Source organism: Battus philenor, unplaced genomic scaffold (assembly GCF_028537555.1).
Source record: "Battus philenor isolate CCGP_79_NKW_IND1 unplaced genomic scaffold, ilBatPhil1.0.hap1 SCAF_27, whole genome shotgun sequence".
In the NCBI taxonomy this organism is placed as follows: domain Eukaryota; kingdom Metazoa; phylum Arthropoda; class Insecta; order Lepidoptera; family Papilionidae; genus Battus; species Battus philenor.
This window is the reverse complement of record NW_027181690.1, coordinates 3,014,817-3,038,702: the sequence shown is the minus strand read 5'-3', so window position 1 is coordinate 3,038,702 and position 23,886 is coordinate 3,014,817. Positions and strand designations below refer to the sequence as shown.

The window sequence follows — 23,886 nt, the reverse complement described above, 5'->3', positions numbered from 1 at the left end:
TTTCTTTTTTAGTCTGCGCCAATCAGTTGCGCGGGAATTGAAAAAAAAAACTGATGTTCCGGCTCGCTCGTTTATTTTAGATTTACATTCTCTTTTATAATGAATTTGTTTTTGTCGAAGCATTTAAAACAGCCACGTCAAATGTATACCCTAGTTTTTTAATGGATTCCAAATAACGGTGTTTTATATTGGACAACTGTTTGTCCAAGTATTCTTGTTTTTTCGATATAGACATTAGGAGCAGAGATGTTCTCTATTTTAAATAAAATTAAATACTGTCGTGTGTAGTAAACTGTGTGATTGTTCCATACGGAACGGTATTACGGAATGCTTGTACTGACAGTTATATAGCTAGCTGCGAAAATAAGTTCATGAAGGGTTCCCAAAGTCGCGCGGCGGATGGGTGGCGATGTTTGTCCTAAACGGCAGGGCGCAGGGAGCGTCCAGCATCAGACTAATTTAAAGGTAGCGGACCTCGAGGGCTCCTAGGGAAGTCTCGGTACTTATCGATACATTAGAATGCTGGGCGGCTTCCCAATCCGGTGAAATAGTGTGTGTGTTGATAATACCAGTTTAGCATTCCGATGCGAGGTGCGCCAGAAGGCCAGTCCTCGTTTTGGTTAGTTCCTATCGCCTACCACGACTACCACTACAAAAAACGTTAACGCTGGGAGAAGTGAACGGAAGCAACAGCAATCTTTCTATGTAGAATGTTCGGATTTTTTTTCATATTACTTAACATTTCAGTTTATTCCTTATATTTCATTGGTTTACAATAAGAAAAAGAGTATATAAGTTATATTTTTAATTTCAGAGAAACTTCTTCAAACTTATTATTGTTCTTGCGCTGATGGCGTTGGTTGTTGCCAGGCCGCGAGAATTCGATGACGAGGACCACGACGATGGGCATTCGATTGGCGATCGTAAAGGTGAGGTATTTGCGAGGACAATTCGGCGCAATCATTATCAGCATTTCAGCCGAGTGCTGTTCATGCTTGCTTGTTTTCCGTTTTCACTCCAGAACCTTAGGGCCATCAGCGGCTATGTGGTCTGCCCATTGCTATCTTAACTTGGCAGTCCGCTGGGCTATGTTGGTTACTTGTTTTACTGTAGAGATCTACCCATTCCTCATTCGATTTCTAAGGGAATTCATGAGAATAGTTCTCATCGGGACTGAAAACAGACAGTATCTTGACATTGACACCTTGCATAGTACATATATCTAGTACGTGTTTTACCGATGAAATGTTCCAGTGAGCATTACTTATATACTTTGACTCATAGCTTGTCGAAGGATGTCATTCTTAGAGAATTCAAACGGATTCTAGTTTTTGTCAAGTTGGGCTCTTGTGGCACTAAAGGAGAATATGAATATGTACCCAAATTGACCTTATATGTATCTTAGACTACTCTGTCTATATAAACTGTGTAACAAGGTTTCTTGTTATGCAAATGCCAGTTTAACAGTAAAAGAGATAAGGGTATTTTTTGCATGCACTAAATTTTATTTCGTTATTTCATTGCAGATGATGTCGCCCGTGTTCAGATTAAGGTCTACCGCGGTCCAACCAAACACGACGGTTACGCGCCATGGGGCTTTTGGGTCAAACAGCCGTCCGACGACCAGTAGACAATAGAGCATCTACTCTAGTATTTAAGCGTAGATGTAACATTTGTTTTAGTGTATGCCTAGACGTGTAGATGGCGCTTTTATAAAATAAAACCAAAGACTGCCTTTTGTTTTTTATTTTTATTCCTTTTTTAAATATATGACAGACGATGAAAATGACATTTCAATCGTAAAGAATATTTTATTGCTGCAAGTGTTTTTCATCACCATATCAGCTGATATACGTCTAATGCAAGGCGAAGGTCTGTCTCAAAGGCTTTTTTTTGCCTCAAAGGTTACCTCGATGACCAGTCTAGCGCTGCCAGAATCCAGTGACTTCCCGCGATCTCCATTGAGTGATCGGTCTACTAGGTGAAAGCTTAACCACCTCTGTGCGTTTACTGACTCATGGTCTCGTCTCGAACTACGACGGTGACCAGTGTTTCATAAATATTGACGAGGGAACTAAAAAAATTGTTTGCCTTGTTTAGATGACACTTAACCGATGCACCAATTCCGTGGGACTTCACCAAAAGTTAAATATGAAACTACTGTTATGACAACAACTTTTTTCAACCATAACGGTAAACGATTAGTACTAAAATGGCGCACACATCTTACTTTTAATTTAATTGAAACTATAATTTAACTTAAATTTAAAAACATTAACCAGTTACTAAATTTTGGTTATAAATTTGTAAATATTATTTTTATAGCTTCCATGCATACAAACCGCAATGTTTGAAGACGAAGGTCTTAATCCAGTGTGTGTTGCTAGTGATGACTTATGGATCTCAAACGTGAAAGCTAAGCCTGACGCTGCGAGATCGGAGCAGAATCAGGAATATGCGCAGAATAACCGAGGTCAACGAAGTAGCTCAAAGAACTGCTTATCTGTGGTGGTAGTGGACGGAGTACGTCGCTCTTACAACTGACGGCCATTGGGACTAAAAGGAGTGACGTCCACGAGTGGGTAGACGCAGCGTGGATAGGTAAATCTAGTAGACCGACGATAAATTAAACGTAGTAGGAAATCGCTGGATAGTGGCGATTTTTAGGGGGAGGGGGTTGTCTTGCAATGACCATAGATCATTTTCACAGAAAGAAGGTCATTTTCGCACTACATCTAGTCGCTTAAGATAACATTTCGACTATTAATTAATTATTTCTGTCAATTTTAGATACATTCTTCAATGTAAATACAAAATAGAATTTTTTATTACACTTTAAAAAATAAGTACAATAATAATAACATAAAAGACTACAACTTGTGGTCCTATTATTCGAGGCAAATTCTACAGGCACCATAGCATTTTTAATTTACTAACTGATTAAAAAATACTCTTTAAAGATTTTCTTAAAAATTGCTGCAATTTCGCAATTCTTAAGGTAACCATTCCGATTAAAGATTACTTGCAGCATTTTAGAACCGCTCTGTATAATATTCAACCGACGAGTTTAAATAACGACCTGAAATTTGTTTCCTTTCTTTACATCGATAGCTTGTTTTCTGTGAAACAGTAGCTTCAGTTATGTTGAAATAAAAATTTGAAACTATCTGAATAAACACGTAAAGGAGTATTTTAGAGTGGAGAGAGAAAGAGGTTAATCTCGTCAAGAACAAAGAAGTAAAGAGAATTGGTAGATATCTATATGTATAGATACTAAAGTTAAGTAACAACAGAAGATAAAATGATCCTCTAATGTTATCATATTTTAATGTTCCAAATGTAGTGTACATGACAATGTTTAAATTAGCGAAGTGACAAATATGGTTGGAGACCTCAATCGAGTTTCGCAACGGGTGGAGTTTAAAATGAACATGAATACGTCAAACACTCATGTCATAGCCACCTCAATGCCACACCCAGGCTACAGCTTTGAGCTATTTATTATTATACTTAAGCTAAACAGTTAAGTAGTTAAGTAAAAATTCCTAGAGATCCATCGTCAAATCAAACACAGCTGCCGCGTACGGGAAATAATGAAATATCTCGTCCAGTATCTCCCAGTGCCTAAAGACCAAAATCATCAACCAATGTGTTACCAGTGATGACTTACGGGATCGAAACGTGGTCCCTTATTCTGACAAGCTCACAGAGAGACATGGAGAAGACTATGTTCGGGATTATTTTACGGAATCGAAACATGAATTGTAGGATTCGTAGATAAACGAAAGCGAATATAACCCAACGGATTGGAAACTGGAAGTGACAGTAGGTCGATCAAATAACGCGCTAAACATGTGGCCGCTAGTCTTAAGGTTTTGGAAGTGGAGACCTCAGAAAGGCAAGCGCAACATAGGATGTCTACTTACAAGGTGGACAGACGTACTTGTTAAGGTCGTCAGAAAATCTTGGATGTCGGCAACTTCGTACCGGTTCAATTGGAAATATATGTTGTAGGCTTACGTCCAGCTATGGTCCCACGGCAGAAATGATGATGACGACGGTTAAATTCATGATAGGGTAACTATAAACAATTACAGTTCTTAATGCACAATTTACACACAGATTAAAAAATCTTATAATTTTGACATCTGTCAACTGTCACAGAAGTTGTGGGTGGAGTTTAACAGGTTAGGTAGGCAATGTTAGAGATATCACCTAACGAGCTGGAGCACAAAAATAAAACGCTCGCATAAAAGATAGATATAGTTTATTTTAAAAGTCATCCTAAGTAAGAAAAGGACCAATATTTAGCCACTTCCAGCCCGTTGATATGGTGCCAAACACAGAGTCTCTCACTAATCGGTGTAACATAACTCCTGAAGATGCCCCGTGGAGGGGTGAAACACGTGTTGAGTAATTTGGCGGTGGCGGTTGTGTGATTTGCATTGTTTGCCGCATACGCATTTATCAGCGGGTTGGCGGTGCACTTTGTTGCACGACTACTACTGCATGTGCGGAAGTGGCTAAATATTGGTCCTTTTCTTACTTAGGATGGATTTCCACAAGGCAACGCCTGATTCCATTAAATAAAAGTCATCCGCCTACAACTTCAGATACACCAACGTCGTAATAAATCATTTGTCATGCGAATGAAATAATTTTTAAATAAAACTTTCACGACTCATTTGTAAATATTAAACATCGATTCAAAATTGATATAAGATTGTATTTAATTCCATATTCCATCACAGCACTTAAGATTTAATACGAATTCACAAACAATAACACATATCTCATTTGACGCCGTTCGCCATTATTATATTTCACAATATTTTTCGGCGTGAGACGTGGTTTTGACAACTCTCTACAAATCATACGCCGCACGTCCTTACATTTTGCGCATGCGTAGACCCATGGATTGACGGATAAGCGAAAGTATTTTGACAACTGTGATTATTTCGGGATAAATAATGTCATTAGTTTTACATTAACATTGTGTGAAAACTATTTCATGTTACGCGAGTACGCGAAATGAGAGACAAGTTGAAAGTGAAAATGTGTTGTAACTTAAACTAAAAGGAAGAAAGTCGACCGATGTGGATGTTGCCCAGTCAGTGGGTCGTGTGCTGGGCGACAAAAATACTCGCAATTAGAATGGGTGAGTTTTTTATATTAAATGTACATAGAATTAACGACGTAACTCAAAGGAATGTTGAATATACCCCTACCTGATCCGTCTATCCATCTATCTTTTCATTGTAAAGAAAGCTATAAGTTACTTTGCTTTTTGAGCTGGTCTAAGGGGCATGAATATATATACTGATGGGCTTTAGTACTTAAGTGTAAAATGCAAAGCATTATCATCTCTTCTTTGTTTGTTTCTGTTGAGGAGGAAGCTCTTTATAACAATTCCAGGTTCTGTACTTTGTTACGGATTATATGTAGTATACATACAACTGAATTTTAAGTAGAGAATGATGTACGGGGTTCGTCTTCACTCTTCTGCTTGTGGTGATGGTAAGAGAAAAAAAATTGGCTCGACGTATATCGGTTAATTATGTACTTACATTATATACTTTGTAGCGAGAGTTTTGAGTAGAGAGTGATTATTAGAGTCACTTCTCCACTCCTTTACTGCTGGTGGTGATAGTAAGAGAAGAAAAATGATATTTAATTCTGGGTCTCGCTGTATGTCGGTACGGATCATAGGTCATATAGGACTAGTTAGAGTTTGAAGTAGAGAGTGATTTACGGGGTCATATGTCGCATCTTCACTTCTCTACTGCTTACGTTGAGAGGAAGAACCAAGGATCTGGTTCTAAACAATACCAAATATTACATATTTATCTGATTTGCAGTTCGTCGGAAAAATGTGGTGCTTTTGGTTCTGGTGATGTTGGCCATTCTCGCGGCCCTGCCTGGTTGTTGGTGGCTGGCCAGTGTGGTGGGGCGGAGTCTACTGCCGCCCGCACCGCCCGACCGCGACTTTCGCCACTTCCTGCACACTAGGAGTCTTCGGCATTATTTGAGTAACATGTTAGTTATATGTCCAGGGTAGAGTAAATGTGTAAAGATACAGAGGGTGCTCTCGGAATGCCCCTGAATCTATGCGTGCGAGACGGAAAAATTGCAGGGGGCTGTGAAAAAGGTTGCTTAACTCCTTCATGATTACGACAGTTCTGCTAAGATCACATGTGTCATAAGAAGATATTATACGTGATGTTACGTAACATTCACGTGGATTAGCCACAGCGTAGGAGGTCTCTGCGGAATCGGGATCGGAAGCAGGGCATTCCTATTGGAAAGCAATAGGATCACCACACATTTTTACACCACAACAGGAATCAGCAACAACAGAAACCGCATGTTTGAAATGATGATAATGACATTGTTCTTGATTTTTACACTAGAGAGTCTGGAATTTTTCGGGTAAGGAATTACATTAATTCGTACGAATAAAGTCCAGATCCGTGGCCTTAAAGCTAATTTTGTTACTAATAATATTCATGAAAGTGATCACAAAGAAAAAAGTGCCGACCAAGTTTGTTGCGTGACAATGCAGTTCATGGCGCCTTGACCGCCTTAGTGGTCGTAACCACGTGTTTTAAGTTGAAGGATGGCACTATAGGCGAGCAGTGGTAGCCGAGCGGCAGAGTATTAAGACTTGCGATGGGTCGCAAGTTCGAGTCCCGGGATGCAGTAATATATAGTTTAAACTTTGTACATATAGGATTGACTCTGCTAACAAACAAGTTTTCAGAGGATGTTCAGAAGCGTCCTCTGAGTACTATAATACTACACTATAAACGCATACCCGTCTCGATTATGGTATATCCCGATTTAGATATCTCCGGGAGAGATCTATACCTTGCAGTGGTTTATAAGCTAAACAACTATAGAGGATCTTAATTTGATTCTAATTTCAATCATTAAAAACACATTACAAATAAATTACTTTTTCTGCCATAAAAAGATTAAGATCTTTTAATGGCAGAAAAAGTAATGTATAAACAAATCTTAACTTACTTTATCTAAGAATATTTCTATGATTCTTATCTTTTGACCTTTTGTTTATTTTTTTGACCTTTTGTTGTTTGTTTTCTTCGTAATGCGAATAATATTGTTGAAAACCTGTAGACTGTTAATTCGTTTTAATATTCTATTTGGTATAACACAGTTTTACTATACGCTCTACGCTAAAATTTGCTAAAATTGTAGACTCCTTTCACCGTAGTTCACCGTAGTGCGATGATCGACGGTAGAGATACGCTGTAATAAATATCGCAGTTAAATTTTGCGTATTGTGAATACTGTTATGCTTATAGTGACATCTTGATCGAGCCAACCACCACGCCCTGCGATACCCTATCCAGTATCTCAGTGCTTATCCTGGTCTCCAGCGCTCCTGGGCACTACAAATACCGGGACACGATCAGGAGTACCTGGGCAAAGTACCAGCCAACACTCTTCGTCATGGGCTTGCAGAGAACGTCAAGTGATTCAATTTTGGTAATCGTTGGAGATACTTTTTATTAATTTTAGCTAAAGGAGTTCTATTGTAGAAGATTGTTTAGATGAAAATATTTCCCTTGTGAAAACACGGGTAAAAAAAATTGTCAGGTGTACATTTCTACATTTTGTAAGAGAAAGTAAAATAAGCAGAAGAATGCCTTGTATATTTATCAAAATTCTCGTCTGTAAACGATGGACATATATTTAAATTTTTCCTCTTTTTGTGTAATCCTTTTTGTGCTGGTTTTTTATGTACGATAATTTCAAATTCAAATTTAAAATATCTTTATTCAAGTAAACAAGCGCTTTTGAATTGTCGATTATTTTAACATTATACGTACTACGGCTCGGAATGCTGACCTGTTGAGAAGACCTGGTCAGATTTTATACCAGTTGCTATTAAAATTTTAACAATTTTCGGTGGAGTTATCAAGCTCAAAAAGTGGTAGGTAAGATATTATATATCTAGGCTAGTAAGATATACAAGGGTCTAATGAAACCACAGTCGTCTCAGAATTCGATTACAGACTATATGGTTACTAAAAAGTCAATTCTAAATGAGTAAGTGTTAGTAGTAGTGACGTAAGCCACTAGAAAAAGTTATGTTATGTTACGTTTTAGAAATTACTAGTTTTTTCGTAAGCTTTTGAGTTATTTTCCTTGATTTTTTATGCGGTTACTATCCACTACCTAAAGATATATATTTTTAATTGTGTTGTTATTACTATTTTTTAAAACCACTCGTGAAGTTCTTTGGCAAATTTTTGTGATTTTTTTTACCCAGCGTACAAAAATACATTTAAGTGTATAGGGGCGCAAAATATAGGAAACACACTAAATGGACTTCGTAGAAAGTTTTAGTGAGGATATAAAGTTTTTTACCCAAAGGGCTTGTACGTATAATCCCGATAAAAAGTTTCAAGTCAATCGTCCATTCGAAAAGTTGCATAAAGAAGAAATATTTACACAAATTATATTATTTACATTGTAGTTGCTTTAATTATCTATATTTAATGGAATATAACACCTACAGATTGAATCAAAAAAGTCTTACGAGGCGTATTTCATTCGAAACTCATAACTCGTCAAAATAACTATATAGCGCATTTAACATTTTTCGCATAAACACATTAGCTTATAGACTAAAAATAGCTGACTTAATGCTATTTTATAAGTTAGTAAATAGCGTTGTTAACAGTGACGTTATTAATCTGATGTATCTATCAGTATCACACGGATTGTTCAGATATTCACCATACCGTGTGTCTGTATAAATACAGGTCTAAACTTTCTCATATAAAATGCAGAATATACGTCTTTGGTAGACTGCCATGCTAGTTCCAAAAATAGTCATTGAAATATTTGCTAAATAAAGTTGCTCTGTTTTGTAATGTATATGGTTATACATATTTTCTGTTACATCCTAAATATTGCAAATACTTTAAATTGTACCATTTTAATTCATCTGCGTCTGGTGTGGTTTTCTAAATAAATGAATGAATTGAATATGTTTAGTGTGGTCAATTTGTCGAGAATATCTGCGGTAATATCAAAGGACACTGCGATGTCATTTTAGAGTTTTTACGCTTGCACGAATTCCAATTCATGAAGCCTTTGGAACCTGCGCGGTACGGGTTCACATAATTTGACTTCTATTTCAGAGCGGTAACTACATGGAGTCGAAGCAGTTTAAAGACTTGCTCGTGTTCGACTTCCACGATCACTACGAGAATCTGACACTGAAGACAGCCCTCATGCTGCAGTGGGCGGTCCAGAAGTGTCCGCAAGTGAAGTTTCTTTTCAAAACAGATGATGATGTTTTGGTAAATCCGTGGACACTGCAAAAGGTCTTGCGTGAACACCCTAACGCGCAATTGCTTGGTAAGTTTCTTTTATATATAAAAGGGAGATTAATAAACAAATGAAAACATTGACAGCCTATATCTGAAAATGGTATAGGGAGGCGAAAAGGGGGCGCAGAAGTTGGGCGCAATTAACCAATCCGGTGTCTATGTTAGGACAGAAGAGTAATTTATAATTTATTGTATCTCTTTGAAAGTAAAATGATTAAATCGCTTTTGAAGTAGGCAATTGGCGTAATTAAAAAGTTGAAATGTCGCTGCTCCTTCACACGAAAATTTTAAAATGTAATATTGCCAGCTAAATTAAAAATACGAGGAATATTTAATACGAGCCTTAGTAGTTTTTAAGATAGATTTGAGAAAAATATTTTCGGTGATTTTGTTTTATTTTACAGACAGTCGAAATTAATGTTTTTGAACTTTGTTAAAAAATGTTCATGTGAATGTTTTTTCAAATTTTATTTAGCGATAATTTACTGCGATGACATGATATAGATATATTATTTAGCTGGTTAGAGACAATAAATATCACGATCGTAGGCCTAACAATTACATTGTATCTTTAAGAATATTCATAATCGTATATTGTTTAAAAAAGTTTAAATTCTCAAAAATTAGCCGAATTATTGTAATTTGTTGAACATAGACAAGATTAAAATGGATAGGTACTGAGAATTCCTCACAGTAGGGCCACGTTTAAACCACCGATCAACTTTAATCCTGTATGAATGAATTGGTAATGAATTTATTGCGCTGTTATCACAGGATACAGTATAAACAACACCAAACTGCACAGAGACGAATACAACAAGTACTTCGTGCCACGTTGGTTGTGTCGGGACGATGTGGTGCCCCAGTATCTGTCCGGTACTGGGTATTTAATCAACGGTAAGTCATAGTACAAGAGGCGTATCAAAGTTATTTACCAGTCGCATTCTTATATAATAATAAATTAATAAAAGATTATTTCGGAATAAATATGAAATGAAAATTAATTGATTTTTTGATCGATATACATGGTAGAAGACAATACAAATTAGCAGCGTGTGAACTGTCAAACGAGTGAAGAAAGCGAGCAGTCAAGTAAGAGATGTTGAAGAAACTGCCAAACGCACGAAGTTCCCATCCAACTGTCAAACGCACGAAGTCAAATAAAAATATCAAACGTACAATGTTCAAATCGAACTGTCAAATTCGCGAACTTTAGGTTAGCTGTCAAACGCGCGAAGTTTAAAGCGAACTGTTTTATGCGCAAATCTTTGATATTTATTACATTTTCTCTCGTTTTTTTGAAGATCTGCGCAGTTATCTAAAATTCTTTTACAATATAAACCTTTAACATAATATTAGGGAACTTATATAATAGATGAATGTTGAATAGTTAAGTCGTATCAATTTGTGCCGCGACTACGAGGAATAAGAATTTTTTTATTGAGATTTTTACTATGATTTAAATACTATTTATTTTTTAATTCCATCAGTTTTGCGCCTAAGATACATTATTCACGAACTGTGCAAAATAAAGGAAACCGAACGTCTTTCAGGTGCCTACCTGAAAAAAATCTTGCATACTTCTTACATGGTACCTCTTGTGAACGTGGAAGATGTCTACATCACCTATCTGGTGGCCAGGAAGAGCTTGAACCTGACCTTGACTCACGACAGAAGGCTCAGCCCCAAGCGGCCATGGATCCCACTCGCCTGTCTCTACTGGCACTTGGCTGCTGTCCACAGCCTGACGCCGCTGGAGATCTCCAAGGTCTGGCCAAAGCTCAGGCTTATCGCAACCGATCACAAGAGAAAGAAGACAGTCTGTTACGGTTATAACTTTTTTAATAAAGATATGTTTTTATACTGAAAATTTGGTTTTATTTTTTGACATTAAACTGGCTATGTGTTCGCTTGGACAGACTATGGTCTTTAAGAGACCGATAATTTAAGGCTTTTCATATCATGATATTAAAATAGATTTTATAATATTATTCCTATTATGTATGGCAGTGGTAGTCCAGTGGTAGAGAACTGAGACTTGCGATCGGAGGTTGCGGTTTCAATTCCCGTGACAGAAACTTATAATTTGCACTTTGGACATTAATTGTACAGGATTGCCTCTCCTCACAAACTCGTATCTAGAGGATAGGCAACAGCGTCCTCAGCGTACCATAATACCACAAAGTGATCGCCAGCTCGTACCAAGCGTGGCGATTATGATATATAATCCCATAGATATCTATAGGGGGGAGGAGGGGGGGCAGCCTTGTAGTGGGCGTCTATGTGTTGAAACGATTTATGTTAATAGATTGTTTTAATTTTGCTTACTACAACGGGTGTTATGACTATGATTTTTGCGTATGGAGTGCTGGGGTCCAGAACACGAATATGAAGGAAATAAAATTCTATTCTGAAGCAGGCCATAAGCCATGGAACCATAATAGTACACCGAAATGTTTTGATAGAAAACGGTGAAGTGGAGCCTGGAGAAATAAAGAAGTAAAAGCTTTTCGTTGCCCCATATAACGGAGGAGCCGTAAAAATGTCGACTAGAAAATAAAAAATTTCTTTAAGTTCGGGAGTTCTTTTTTAAGTGCCAGAAGTCCATTTAATCAACATTTTAGCCGTAAGACCTTTACAGCTGGACATGGGCCTCCCGCATAGATTTCCAACAGCATCAGTTGGAAGCGGCCTGCATCCAGTGTCCTCTGAAGACCTCAGCTAATTTCGACCACACTGTAAGTGGAAGTCTGGCGTTGTGCTTTCTGGACCATGGTCCCTACTTAATATCCTTAAGACCGAAGCAGCCTTCAATGTGACACAATATACATTCTGTCACATAGTGCCAGATGCCTTCGCGCAGGTGTGTTCATACGATAACGTTTATGGCATGCTCGTCTTATTGGAAAACAACTAACATTGTGAGATTAACATTAGCGCAGGGACGGAGTCAGAATTCACGTAAATATTTTTTTATTCTTGACTACTTACTTGAACTTTTTTCATTACGTATTAATTTTTAATAGTTCCATGGTAACTTACCCAAGTAAAATAGAATAATTATAAACTCTATAGTTTAAAAAATGTCGTACAAATATTCCCTAAAATATTTTTTTCAAAATAGGGTGACGTATTTAATTCAGACATTACTAAAGTAATTATAGCGATAGAAAATGCCTTTTAGTGCAACACAGTTTCTAAAAATCGCCTAAAGGCATCACAGCGAGATCCGGATTTTCTTTAAGCGTCTTTTCTCTCTTTCTGTGCCTTCGGTTTTAACCTATTCACAAGATTTAAAAATACCGTTCTAAATTCAAATCGATTATTAGTATTTAAAATCACAAGTTTCATTCATTATAATTGAATAATATTTATCTTCAATCTATTCTATCTCAAAAATAATTTGTTTCTCATAACATTACTACAATAATTATTGAGAAAAACATAATAGGTTGTCAAATATCTCCCTTCCGCTTTTTTGCTCTTTATTCAATGCTTTATAAAAAGTGTTACAGTGATCGGATTTAGTTCAAATATGCGCCGTTTTGTTCGATAATCTGTTTCCATCTAGACGGCAACTTCATAATACCTCCCTCGTAGAAGCCCCCCTCCTTATTTGCGAAGAACTCGGACAGCCACTTTTCACAAACCTCTTTTGAGTTCAACTTTACACCACCAAGGGCGTTCGCCATGGACAGGAACAGGTGGTAATCACTTGGCGCTATGTCCGGGCTATATGGTGGATGTGATAAAACCTCCCATCCGAGCTCCCGTAGCTTCTGACGAGTCATCAACGAAGTGTGTGGTCTGGCGTTGTCCTGGTGGAACACTACACCCTTCCTGTTGGCCAATTCTGGACGCTTCTGGTCGATCGCCTGCTTCAAGCGGTCCAGTTGTTCGCAGTAGATGGTAGAATTAAGCGTCTGGCCATGGGGAGCAGCTCATAGTGGATGATTCCCTACCAATCCCACCAAACACACAGCAAAACCTTCCTGGCCGTCAATCCCAGCTTGGCCACTGTTTGGGACGATTCACCGGCCTTCGACCATGACCGTTTTCACTTGATATTGTCGTATGTGATCCATTTTTCGTCGCCAGTCACCATCCGCTTCAAGAATGGGTCGAGTTCGTTCCGTTTCAGCAGCATATCGCAGGCGTTGAATCGGTCCAGAAGGTTTTTTTGCGTCAAATCATGCGGCACCCAAACATCAAGCTTTTTTTGTATCCAGCCTTTTGCAGATGGTTTAAAATGGTTTGATAACTAACTCCCATCTCCTGGGCGATGTCACGAGATGCCACATGCCGGTCTAACTCGATGTAGTCCATGATTTGATCGGTATTTGTCGTCCCAGGTCTTCCGCCGGCTGGCTTATCCATGGTGTCGTTTTCGCCGGCTCTGAATCGTCGAAACCATTCCTCCGCGGTTCGAAGTGATAGAGTACCATCCCCCAAAACACCATTAATCTCACGGAACGTTTCTCTAGCGGATTTGCCTTTAACGAAGGAAAACTTTAAAATAGCGCGAATTTCGGCGTTAGTGAACTCCATGTTTACACGTCTATAACTGTTGAACGCAATATCCAAACTAATCATGCATAGCGTCGATTTGTAGGTTATGTCAAGACCTTTCAAATTATGTATAGTATTGCCAGATACGAGCTCTGTAGCGCTTTGTACATAGCCGCGAAATTCAAAAGACAAAAAGGCGGAAGGGAGATATTTGACAACCTATTATTAACATATGTAAGCTGTTTTATACAAGAAATTGGCATGGTGTAGAGGTAGTGGTCAGGCTTCATGGCTTGTAGAATTGATTGCCTCTGGGCGTTACTATTTTTTAGTGTAGTGAGCCCAGCGTTGGACGTATGCTCTCTAGTTGGAGCAGCTTCCTACCGTTATTTTTGGAAGTCCATAAGAGAGACAACCCAGCAGTGGACATAAGACTAAATTGATGATGATGATGATGATTACTATTATTAATATTTAATAGAAAAGAATAATACGCGTAATTTATATATTATTTCTACCCAAATCCGGCCCATCGTTCTGCAACAATGAGTATAGATTCGTATGATTTGAGAAGTCATATAAATCTCTGTTCGTGGTTGCAAAGATATAACGAATAAAGATAGATTTGCACAATGGACGCGAAGTTGGTGATACTTTTGATCGCTTTGTTGGTGTTGGTGCAGAAACCGGCTGAAGCGGGTAAGTTATTATAAATATCTCCTTCTTACATGCTCTAGGAGCAATTGTGATCATGAAAGACCAGCTCTTCTGACTGTTCACCATCATCTTCTGGAATATGTATAAACATGCAGGAGGATTGGTTATGGGTGTAAAATATTTAAAAGTGTGAATGTATAGCTATTTAAAATTTAGGAAAAAAATAACGTAATGATAAATAAGTAAGAATTATATAATAATTAAATAAGTAATAATTCAAAATTCAGATTGCTAAATATTAAAATGAATTATTGTTATTATCTGGCCATTCATAATTTGTACTGCCAGAATTTATAAGCTTATCGCATTCTAATAGATAAAATAAATTATTGTAACTTATTTAAGTAACATCATTTTATATAGATGATTTGAAATAGAGGTAAAGGCTTGAATTTAAAGCATTTTGCGGACAAATGAACAATACATTCATCCCTTTGAAGTGATTATATCTATAACCAATTACCCTGTATAGGTAGTCCAAACAAACGCTACCCGAAAAACCTTAACAAGGTCAGAGTGTAAGTTCAGAGGGGGTTAAGTAAGAGGGAAAAAATAACAAAATCACGAAGGTTTAACGAAGGCTCTACGAAGTAATAAAGTAGTAAAGACGTGTTTGAGAAAGTTAACATAAAAAGATTCCGACTGAAAATCTTTTCAAATTAAAACCCGTTTGGAGCCACTAGGGTTGGTCATGTATTTTAAGTTGAATGATGCCATTATAAAGGAAGTCGATTTGGTTAAAATTTCTTTTGAATTGGGTTCTTTACGCATTTCACTCATGAACGAGTAATCTTTATATATAATCCAAAGTATGTATAGATATATATATATATATATATATATATATATATATATATATATATAATAACATCAAGAAAAACTTGGGATGTCCCAAAAAACGACAGTGTTTATTGACAATATTTTTTAAATAAACCGTTGTTGTACAATATGATAGACTACATAGGAGTATCATTCCCGTAGATTTCTTATACAATAGGGTAACACCGAAAGAGAAAGAGAGTTTATCCGCTCTGGGGCTGGAGTGTATGCCTGGACGTACGGTCATAAAAGTGGAGTCACTCGCCGATAAGAAACAGGTGAACGAAAACGAAGAGGAAGATGACGATGCTACAGACGCGAGAAGGACCCACATGAAGTTTCAACCGAAAGATGAGACTTGCAAGATATGTGTGTGTTCAGTGGAAGGAAAAGATGAATATTGTAGCAGGAGGCCAGCGAGGAACGTTAACGAGTGTATCAGGATGGGATCCATTACTGAAAAGTTCAAAAAGAATCTTCCATTCGAACATGAGAGGTCGCTGTCTTTCAGGATAAGAAGAGGTTTGTCAATCAGGTCGGGGCAGTTGATAGAATCGTATAATTTCCTCATTCGTGTTAGATCTTTTAAAGTTTTACCTTCTATTTGGACAAAAGCAATGATTAGAGCTTAATTTGTAACAAATATGGTTTATTTTATAAATTGTACAATTAGAAGTAGAGTGTCTTAGTAGAAAGAGGTTATAAAGACTTGTTGGAAGTAACACGTATGACTATTGAATAATATCTAGAAGGGTTCCCACAGCCTCTGTTGTTCGTTATGGCGACGTTTCTCAATGTCTCATGTGTAGTATTGCACTTTAAGCGTTACTTGTACGTAGTTAGTCAAGAAGATGATTATTTTCTCTTTACCTGAAGTGTGCTTTTCCGCTGGGACTCGCAAGTTAGCAATTGAGCCAAAACATATATAGGTTCAATTGTGGCATTTACATTCCTTCTTAATTTAAATCTGCGCGAAACAGAATAGCTTATAAAATAGACACCATATTGGTATCCAAGTTGTAAGTGTTTATATTTAAATCGCAGATTACCTCTGGCATAAAGACGAGATTCCTTACTCTTCGAGTGACTACTGCTATCGTGGCGTGTCATACTATACTAACAACGAAAAAGCAAACGAAACAACACTGGCCAAGCAAATGAGAGTCATATCCCAGTTAGAGTACGCATCGCGGGACGTGTGCTACTTCTGCGTTTGTCCCACGTCGGGGAGTCCCCCTGGATGCATCCGTCGGAACCCCTGGTTCTGCGAATACTACCGGATCATCAGAAGACCCAATTATGCCAGAGATCGGTATAGATACTTATTCAAGGAAGATCGGCCTGCTTACTTCAGGCAATTGTCGTTCAGAATTAGGAGAACGATGGACGATGGTTTGCAGGAATTGCTCGAACACGGTATTGGTTTAGGATATACATGCATGAATGGTTTTACACTGCGTTTATTTGTGATTTTGCACAGTATCTATATTAATAACATTAAAGATGTTTTATCTTAATAATCAAATTTCCGCACGCCGTGTCGGCTTCTGCTACCAATCTAAATCAAAATAAACGATTTAAATATTTGAAAAACAAACAAACTGGTAGTCGAAATATGTCCGTGTGTTTTTGGATTTGTAAAAAAGAGATTGGTCGTTGCAGGAGGCGACACGCTGTGCTGTGGGCACCCGAACGGACATCGAAGAAATTTGCACGAAGGCGTGAGAAATAAACTCCGGCTTCTTCGACGGAAGGTGCCGAAAGAAAACATCTTGGCAGGAAGCCCTCTCGGAGACTACGTCGATTTTGTAGTGAACAATGATAAATAATTTCAAAGTCACGACGAAGATTAACCTCCTAATATAAAGCAAAACATAAAATTGGATGATAAAATAGCGAATAAATTTATAATTGTGAAAGTGGACGAATGTGACAATGTATAAAGTCAAAATATAATGTGAATTTTTGTATACTTTTATATTAAACTCACGAATATAATTATTTGAATGAATGAAGTGATTTAATTTAAATCAATATATTTTAAGTCGTAAATTTGCACCAAATTGCACTGTTTTTAATGCACGGTTTTTATTTATTTTTTAATGATTTACACGATTCTCTCAACTGCACCGACACAAAAGCAATACATACAGTTACGTGAAATTTATATATAACATATATTTCAGTTTCTTTAAAAACTAACTTCTTTCTGTTCTAACAATAGATTAAGTATTTATTTTTACTGATTAAAATCAAACGTAACAAACTTGCCTATAAATATGTTTGATAGATAGTAAATATTTGGTCAAGTTTGTAAAGATCTGAAATAAAATTCTTGGCGAATGAAACGATGTCATCAGCTACTTCTATTACTTGCGGTAAGATTCAAGCTACAGGTAAGTTTACTTGAGATATTAGGTTAAGTAAAAAGTTCTGTGCGTTTTTTTCTTTTTGACGACAAAGTTAAGAAATTTAGTTTATCATCTTCGTCGTCATAATTTCAGCCATTATTAACTTAGGTCTTTCCTGTAGATTTATATTTAGACCGGTGGGTACCTTACCATGGCTTTATTCGATTGATGCTGAATGTTAGCCGTTCTGGCTTGTAGAGCTTCTTCGGACTCGACGCTCGTTGATCCGAAATCCGCAAGCTACTATTAAATTAAAAAAATATCTACGTCAGGTGCGTCGCCTGAATTATTGTATTGACTAAATTATATCTATTCGGTTTTGGGAGAAAGATGCGATCTTTTACTCCGAAGACATTTTTAGTTGAATTGATATCAAATAAAATTTTACTTAGAAATTTGGCAACGTTTTTTCGATATAAGCGTAAATATACGTATCACTCAGTTTTGATCGATGGTTTTTATTAAATCTTTGGCCTATACGATTTTAGACAGTTTCGAGAGTTATAGTTAAAAAGAAAATCGGTCGCGCGCTGTGCCATTCTACTGTTCAACCGTGCACCTGAACTTACGCAAAATGGCTGTTGCATAACATAAATTTTTCAGTGTAACGAAAGGAATTGTTAAATAATAAAGTGTGCAATTTTATTAAATTGATCGGGCAACAAAAATAACTTTTTACTAAAAAAATAGCAATTTATAAAATAATACTTAGTTAATAAAATCTTTGGCCTATAACTACGAGTCAAACTTGTGGCTTTCAAACAGTGGAAGACTACGAAGGTCATAGGGTTTTTACAACTCTCCAAGCCGACTAACGACCCCTACAGTTTTTTCGAGATTTTTCGTAAGATTTACGAAAAATTATCCTCGCCTGTAACAGGAGATTAATGGAAGCGGAGAAACTTAATATTCCCGAACAAAACTGTTAAATCCCCTTAAAAAAACTGATCTATATGAACATGGGAACCCAGCAGTATTAATATTATTCAAAAGGTTCTGATTTTAGGAAAATGCCGCAAATAAGAGAGAGAGATAGTTAGATAAAATGTTTTGCATAATGCTCTTCTATTTATATTTGACTCGCTAGCGTCTGTATTAAATTTCCAAACCCCATTAGTGAAGCCATGTGGCTCCGTTTGGTGGAGATTTCTATATTATTTGTGCAAATAATTTACAAAATATGTACATGCGAAATTTATTTGTAGTTATTTTAAGTGCATAAATAATTGCAAATAATTTCCTCAGTCTCGTCATAATTCTCGTAAATATTGTTTAAATAATATATTAGTTTTACTTTATAGATCTTTAGATGTGACTACGTTTTGTCTATTACGAAAATATTGTAAATTATTAATCATGGCACACTAGAGCCATCTATCGTTAGATGCATAAAACTTTTCTTTACTCGTTATTTTTTTTATATTTTAATTTTGACAGCTTATTTGAAAAACGCAGTGATTTTTTATTTGACGAGTCAAACGCATAGCTAAGCAATCTATTATCTTTTAAGCCTTAAGGCGTCATTAAGTAGTATAGAATATGGCTCACTAGAGCCATCTAGCGAAAAACGCTCAAAATTTTTTACTTCTCCCAATATTTTTAATTTCCGCAAATAAATTTAGTATTCATCTCTCGTAATTTTTTAATTGTTTATTATAATTAAAAAAACGTTCATGTACATTCATTGGTTTAGCTTTTGACATAACTACGTCAAGGTTAAAATGAGTTTTTCTTCTGGTTTCTTTCAAATTGGGTTCTTCAGGCATTCTGATGTCGTACAAGTGATTACTATATTTACAGTTAATTATAATTTTACAGTGGGCGACAGTATTGAGAAAACGGAGTGCGTACCTTTCATGTCGGAGTATACAGACTGCACAGAAGGTAATTCAATTTGAAAATTAAACTACCCAGTAGGTGTGGATACATTTAAATGTTTCTGTTTATTGCTCATCAAACATTATTTACGTAATATGCATGAGGTATTAGATACAATAATATTGCTACCGATACCGCTGTACCGCGCCTTAGGTATCATCATCATCGTAAAACATCCACTGCTCTACGGCCTCCCTCATAGATTTTTAAAAGAACCGATTTTGAACGGCTTGCATTCGTTATCTTCTGGTAAATTTAATACAGCCGTCTATTCTCCTCATTCTTTACTGCTCTTGCCGGTTCATGAGTTCCACTTCAGAACCTCAAGGCCACAGTGGCCTTCTGTTCTTTGTGCTATATGTCCACTGCATGGATGCACAGACCGCGGCCCGCCCGTCGAATACTGGTGGCCCGCCGATAGCAAAAATAATACTCTCGTACATTGGAAAAATATTGAATTCTAATTATTATCAATTCTTTATTGTCTTTAATTACCTATACTTCTGGCGGCCAGCCCGCCGTTAGTTCATGATTTGCCCGAGTGGCCCCTAGTCTTAATAAGTCTTTGCAACCATGGTCTACTGCCACTTTGACTTTCAAATCCGCTGAGCTACGTCAGTTGGTTTCGCTTGTCTACGGATCTCATCATTTCTAATTTTGAGCATAACTCTATGATCTGCGAGTTTGCCAATAAAGCTCAGACTAAGAGAGAGCTATATCATAATTATAGCATATGTTAGAGTAAGTTAATGTGCCGGTTCACTTTGCGCACGTGGACGTCTTAGGCTGCGATTGTCTTAGATATAATTTTGTGTAATTAATGAAACAGGAACGAGAGAAATCCTTGTGATTTATTTATGGTAATTAATAATACAAGAAAATAGTACACTTAAAGTTAAATTTGAATTAAAAATATGAATGAAAATCTGCAGTCGTTCTCAAGTATTAACGAACATGGATTATAAATAATGAACTTACGACTAAATGATAATATTTTCGTGCTGTGAATATATTAATTATATTTTATTATTATTATAAGGGTTATATTCCCAAAAAATAGAGATAAACGCTTTTTTAATCAACGTTTAGTGAATCAAAATTTTTTCAACGTATTTCATCATAATAAACATCCAAGTGTTTTCTGGTGTCGAAAGGTTCTCGAGTGGCCACCATGAGCTGGTAGACGGGGCGTGGGCGTGTCCTACTAGGTGGTCCTATTACATAGTTCAGGTCGCGGAAGTCCCTGGATACCAGCAGCGCAGGACCCAGTCATCGTGACAATCTTTAAGGGGAGGCCTATATCTTGCAGCGGGCGTCCATCGACTGAAAAGAAGAACTATTTTCTGTGTCCCATTATTAATCTGTTTGCGACAGGAAATATTAGTATCGGTAGACTTAAATAATATTTCAATGTTTGTTCTTGTTGAATTTTTTGTCTGTAAAGTCAGGATTGTATTAAAGATTAATATAACCTTCATGTCATGTCCCCAGCTAACGTATGTTCAGGATGCAGTAGATGCACATGCACGGCAGATGGCACTTGGTCATGCAAGATCGTGCACGACTGCCCCAGTAACGGTGACGATGAACTGTTTGATGAAGATACCATCACAAATGCGTATGAAGTGTTGTTTAATGGTAAGTAAGCGTATGGCTCTAAAATGGAAAAAGGAATATGTGCAGGCAGGTGGAAAGATGGGAGAATGACCTACCTTGAGGAAAGTATTGAGAAGGCATAGGCCTAAGACATAGGTCTTAAAAATATCGTAACAAACAAAAAGTTGACGATAAAATGTAAATACAGCTGTTATTGTATAAAGTTTTTATTTTATTTTATTTATTTATTATGTCTGATATGGGTAGGTGAGGGGTGAACTTTCCGGCGGTGTAGGGCACATATTCGTCCAAGTCGTCGAGATAGTGCATTCCCCGAGTAGGCGTCTTTACTCTGGGAAAAATATCTTGGAAAAGAGAAATACCCTGTACCTAACTCACACCAGAGCCGATAAACAGGTTCTCGTTAGCCAAGGCTACGGTATAAAGACAGGTCCAAGGATGCTCACCATCCACGAGGCTCAGGAGCTAAAGTGCGAGGCAGTAATCGTTGTTCGGTGAAGAACAGACATCCTCAGGCTGTATAACAGTGTCCATCATGCGGTGGTAGCGATATCACGTCACACGAACTCGTGCGTGTATTACACGGACGAGACTCAAGATGCGATCGCAAGATTCATCGATGTGACGAATACGGCAACCGTTGCACAGATACTGGCGCACAACCTGAGGATGGCAATCTGGAGTAGGGATGAAAAAGTGGCCGCACGAACCTTATCTTAAAAGCGGACATTATAAGGGCGTCGTTAATAAACAAACAAGACACCAATGATTTTTAAAACATAATCTTATTAATTAGTTGACTTCAACTTAGTTATAAATAGTATAAGATTTAAGATAGTAAATAGTGTAAGAGCTTTAAACATTGAAACTTTCAAAAACGTGAGCAAAAAAATTATTTCGGAAATATTAAAAACGTAAATGTAAAAACTAAGGCACGGACGTTAATGTCTGTGGAATACAGATCGAAAATACAGATAAAAAAAACTCCGCCGTCAACCCTCATGCTCTGTTTTTTTCTCCCACTCCGCGGCGCTTCCCCACGACGCTATACAACGGTTTCGTTATTTAATGGAATCAGGCGGTAATTGCGGAAGTTCATCCTAAGTAAGAAAAGGACCAATATTTAGCCACTTCCGCACATGCAGTGGTAGTCGTGCAACAAAGCCAGCCCGCTGAATAATGCGCATGCGGCAAACAATGCGAACTTCACAACTGCCACCGTCAAATCACTCAACACGTGTTTTTCACCCCTCCACGGGGCATCTTCAGGAGTTATGTTACACCGATTAGTGTCAAACACAGAGTGAGCTCAGTCATGTGCGGAAGTGGCTAAATTTTGGTCGTTTTCTTACTTAGAACGGTTTCGTTATCACTATAGCGTACAATTTAAACATTACAGAACTGAAAAGTGTGGACAGCGCTGCCACGCCGTCGAATAAAGATGAAGGAAGTCGTTTACTAGGTAAAGAGACAGTTTACAGTCTATTTGCGAGTGTTTGTCACAATATTCTTCACATGTGCACCATTTTATTAAAATTCTTATTGTTGTTTGCAGGTTATTTGATAGCTATACCCTGATACCTATTGCACATCTAATAAATCTAGCACAGATTATCTATTTTTTATTTCATTCTTTTTCCTTTATGTAACATGAGTGTGAAGGTGGGTAAATAACTTGGTTGTTTGATTAAATTGATATAAATATTGAGCAGGTAATTATTTTAAGGTGCCGAAAAATATTTAGATGTGGAAGAACTTGGCGATTATCGTTTACGACCGATACGTTCTCTGAATCAGCGTTCCTTGAGTGATAATGTCAATGGATCCGTGAAATTCTATCACACTGTGGATGAACTAAACGAAGGTAATACATATCTGTCGCCGCTTTACGTTAACTGTTTTTGGTGGGAGTATTTTTTTTAACATTGTGTAGTTTTAGATGTAGCCATCAGTCCTGCGATCACAGACCCGGATGCACATCCGAGTATTATTGCCTTTAATTTAACAGAACTCTGTTTCTTTAGTCATAAAAAAATGTGTTGCATGCGAACATTTTTATCTAACGCGTCTATATAAGCCCGTACGATGCAGTACGTACAAATAATTATTTTTTTCATTTTTCGTTGAAGTGGTTTTAAATATAATGTTTAGGAAAAACTGTGTTATGAACAAGATAATTTACATTAAAATAAAATTAAATAAAAACATGTAAATGTCGGTTGCTTATTGATTCGTTTTAGTTAGTCAATTTCGACACAACCAATCGGCGCCCTTTTACGCGAATATATGACATCAGACAATAGCGCGACGCAACCAACTACTAGCGCCATCTATCCGTCCGGGAGTTAATAAAAGTGATCCCGAGAAAAACTCTTCGTTCGTTATGGACATCTCTCATTATACCTCGATTTAAAATTAAGGAATGTCATTGTACAGGAGCTTAAATTTTTATTAGTTTCAAATGAATTACGTTTTAGGACGATTTTTTTAAAATTCAATATAACAAATGGATTTCTCCACAAAATCTAAAAATGAGGGAATCCTTGGACGAAAGAAAGTAGGCAGGCCAC

The 23,886-nt window shown here is 37.1% G+C and overlaps 2 protein-coding genes across 2 annotated transcripts; both read left to right on the top strand.

Annotated features, from left to right (window-relative positions):
• Positions 1-5,012: 5,012 nt before the first annotated feature.
• LOC137925666 (beta-1,3-galactosyltransferase 5-like) lies at positions 5,013-12,184 on the top strand. The gene is made up of 7 exons (XM_068769139.1): positions 5,013-5,158; positions 5,859-6,036; positions 7,326-7,509; positions 9,174-9,393; positions 10,140-10,262; positions 10,919-11,184; positions 12,041-12,184. Exons 1-7 carry the CDS (start codon positions 5,095-5,097, stop codon positions 12,182-12,184), a joined length of 1,179 nt encoding a protein of 392 aa, XP_068625240.1. The 5' UTR covers positions 5,013-5,094.
• A 3,558-nt stretch (positions 12,185-15,742) lies between these two features.
• LOC137925665 (uncharacterized) lies at positions 15,743-22,894 on the top strand. The gene is made up of 5 exons (XM_068769138.1): positions 15,743-15,932; positions 16,455-16,826; positions 19,640-19,705; positions 21,191-21,337; positions 22,872-22,894. Exons 1-5 carry the CDS (start codon positions 15,743-15,745, stop codon positions 22,892-22,894), a joined length of 798 nt encoding a protein of 265 aa, XP_068625239.1.
• The last annotated feature ends 992 nt before the right edge of the window (positions 22,895-23,886 follow it).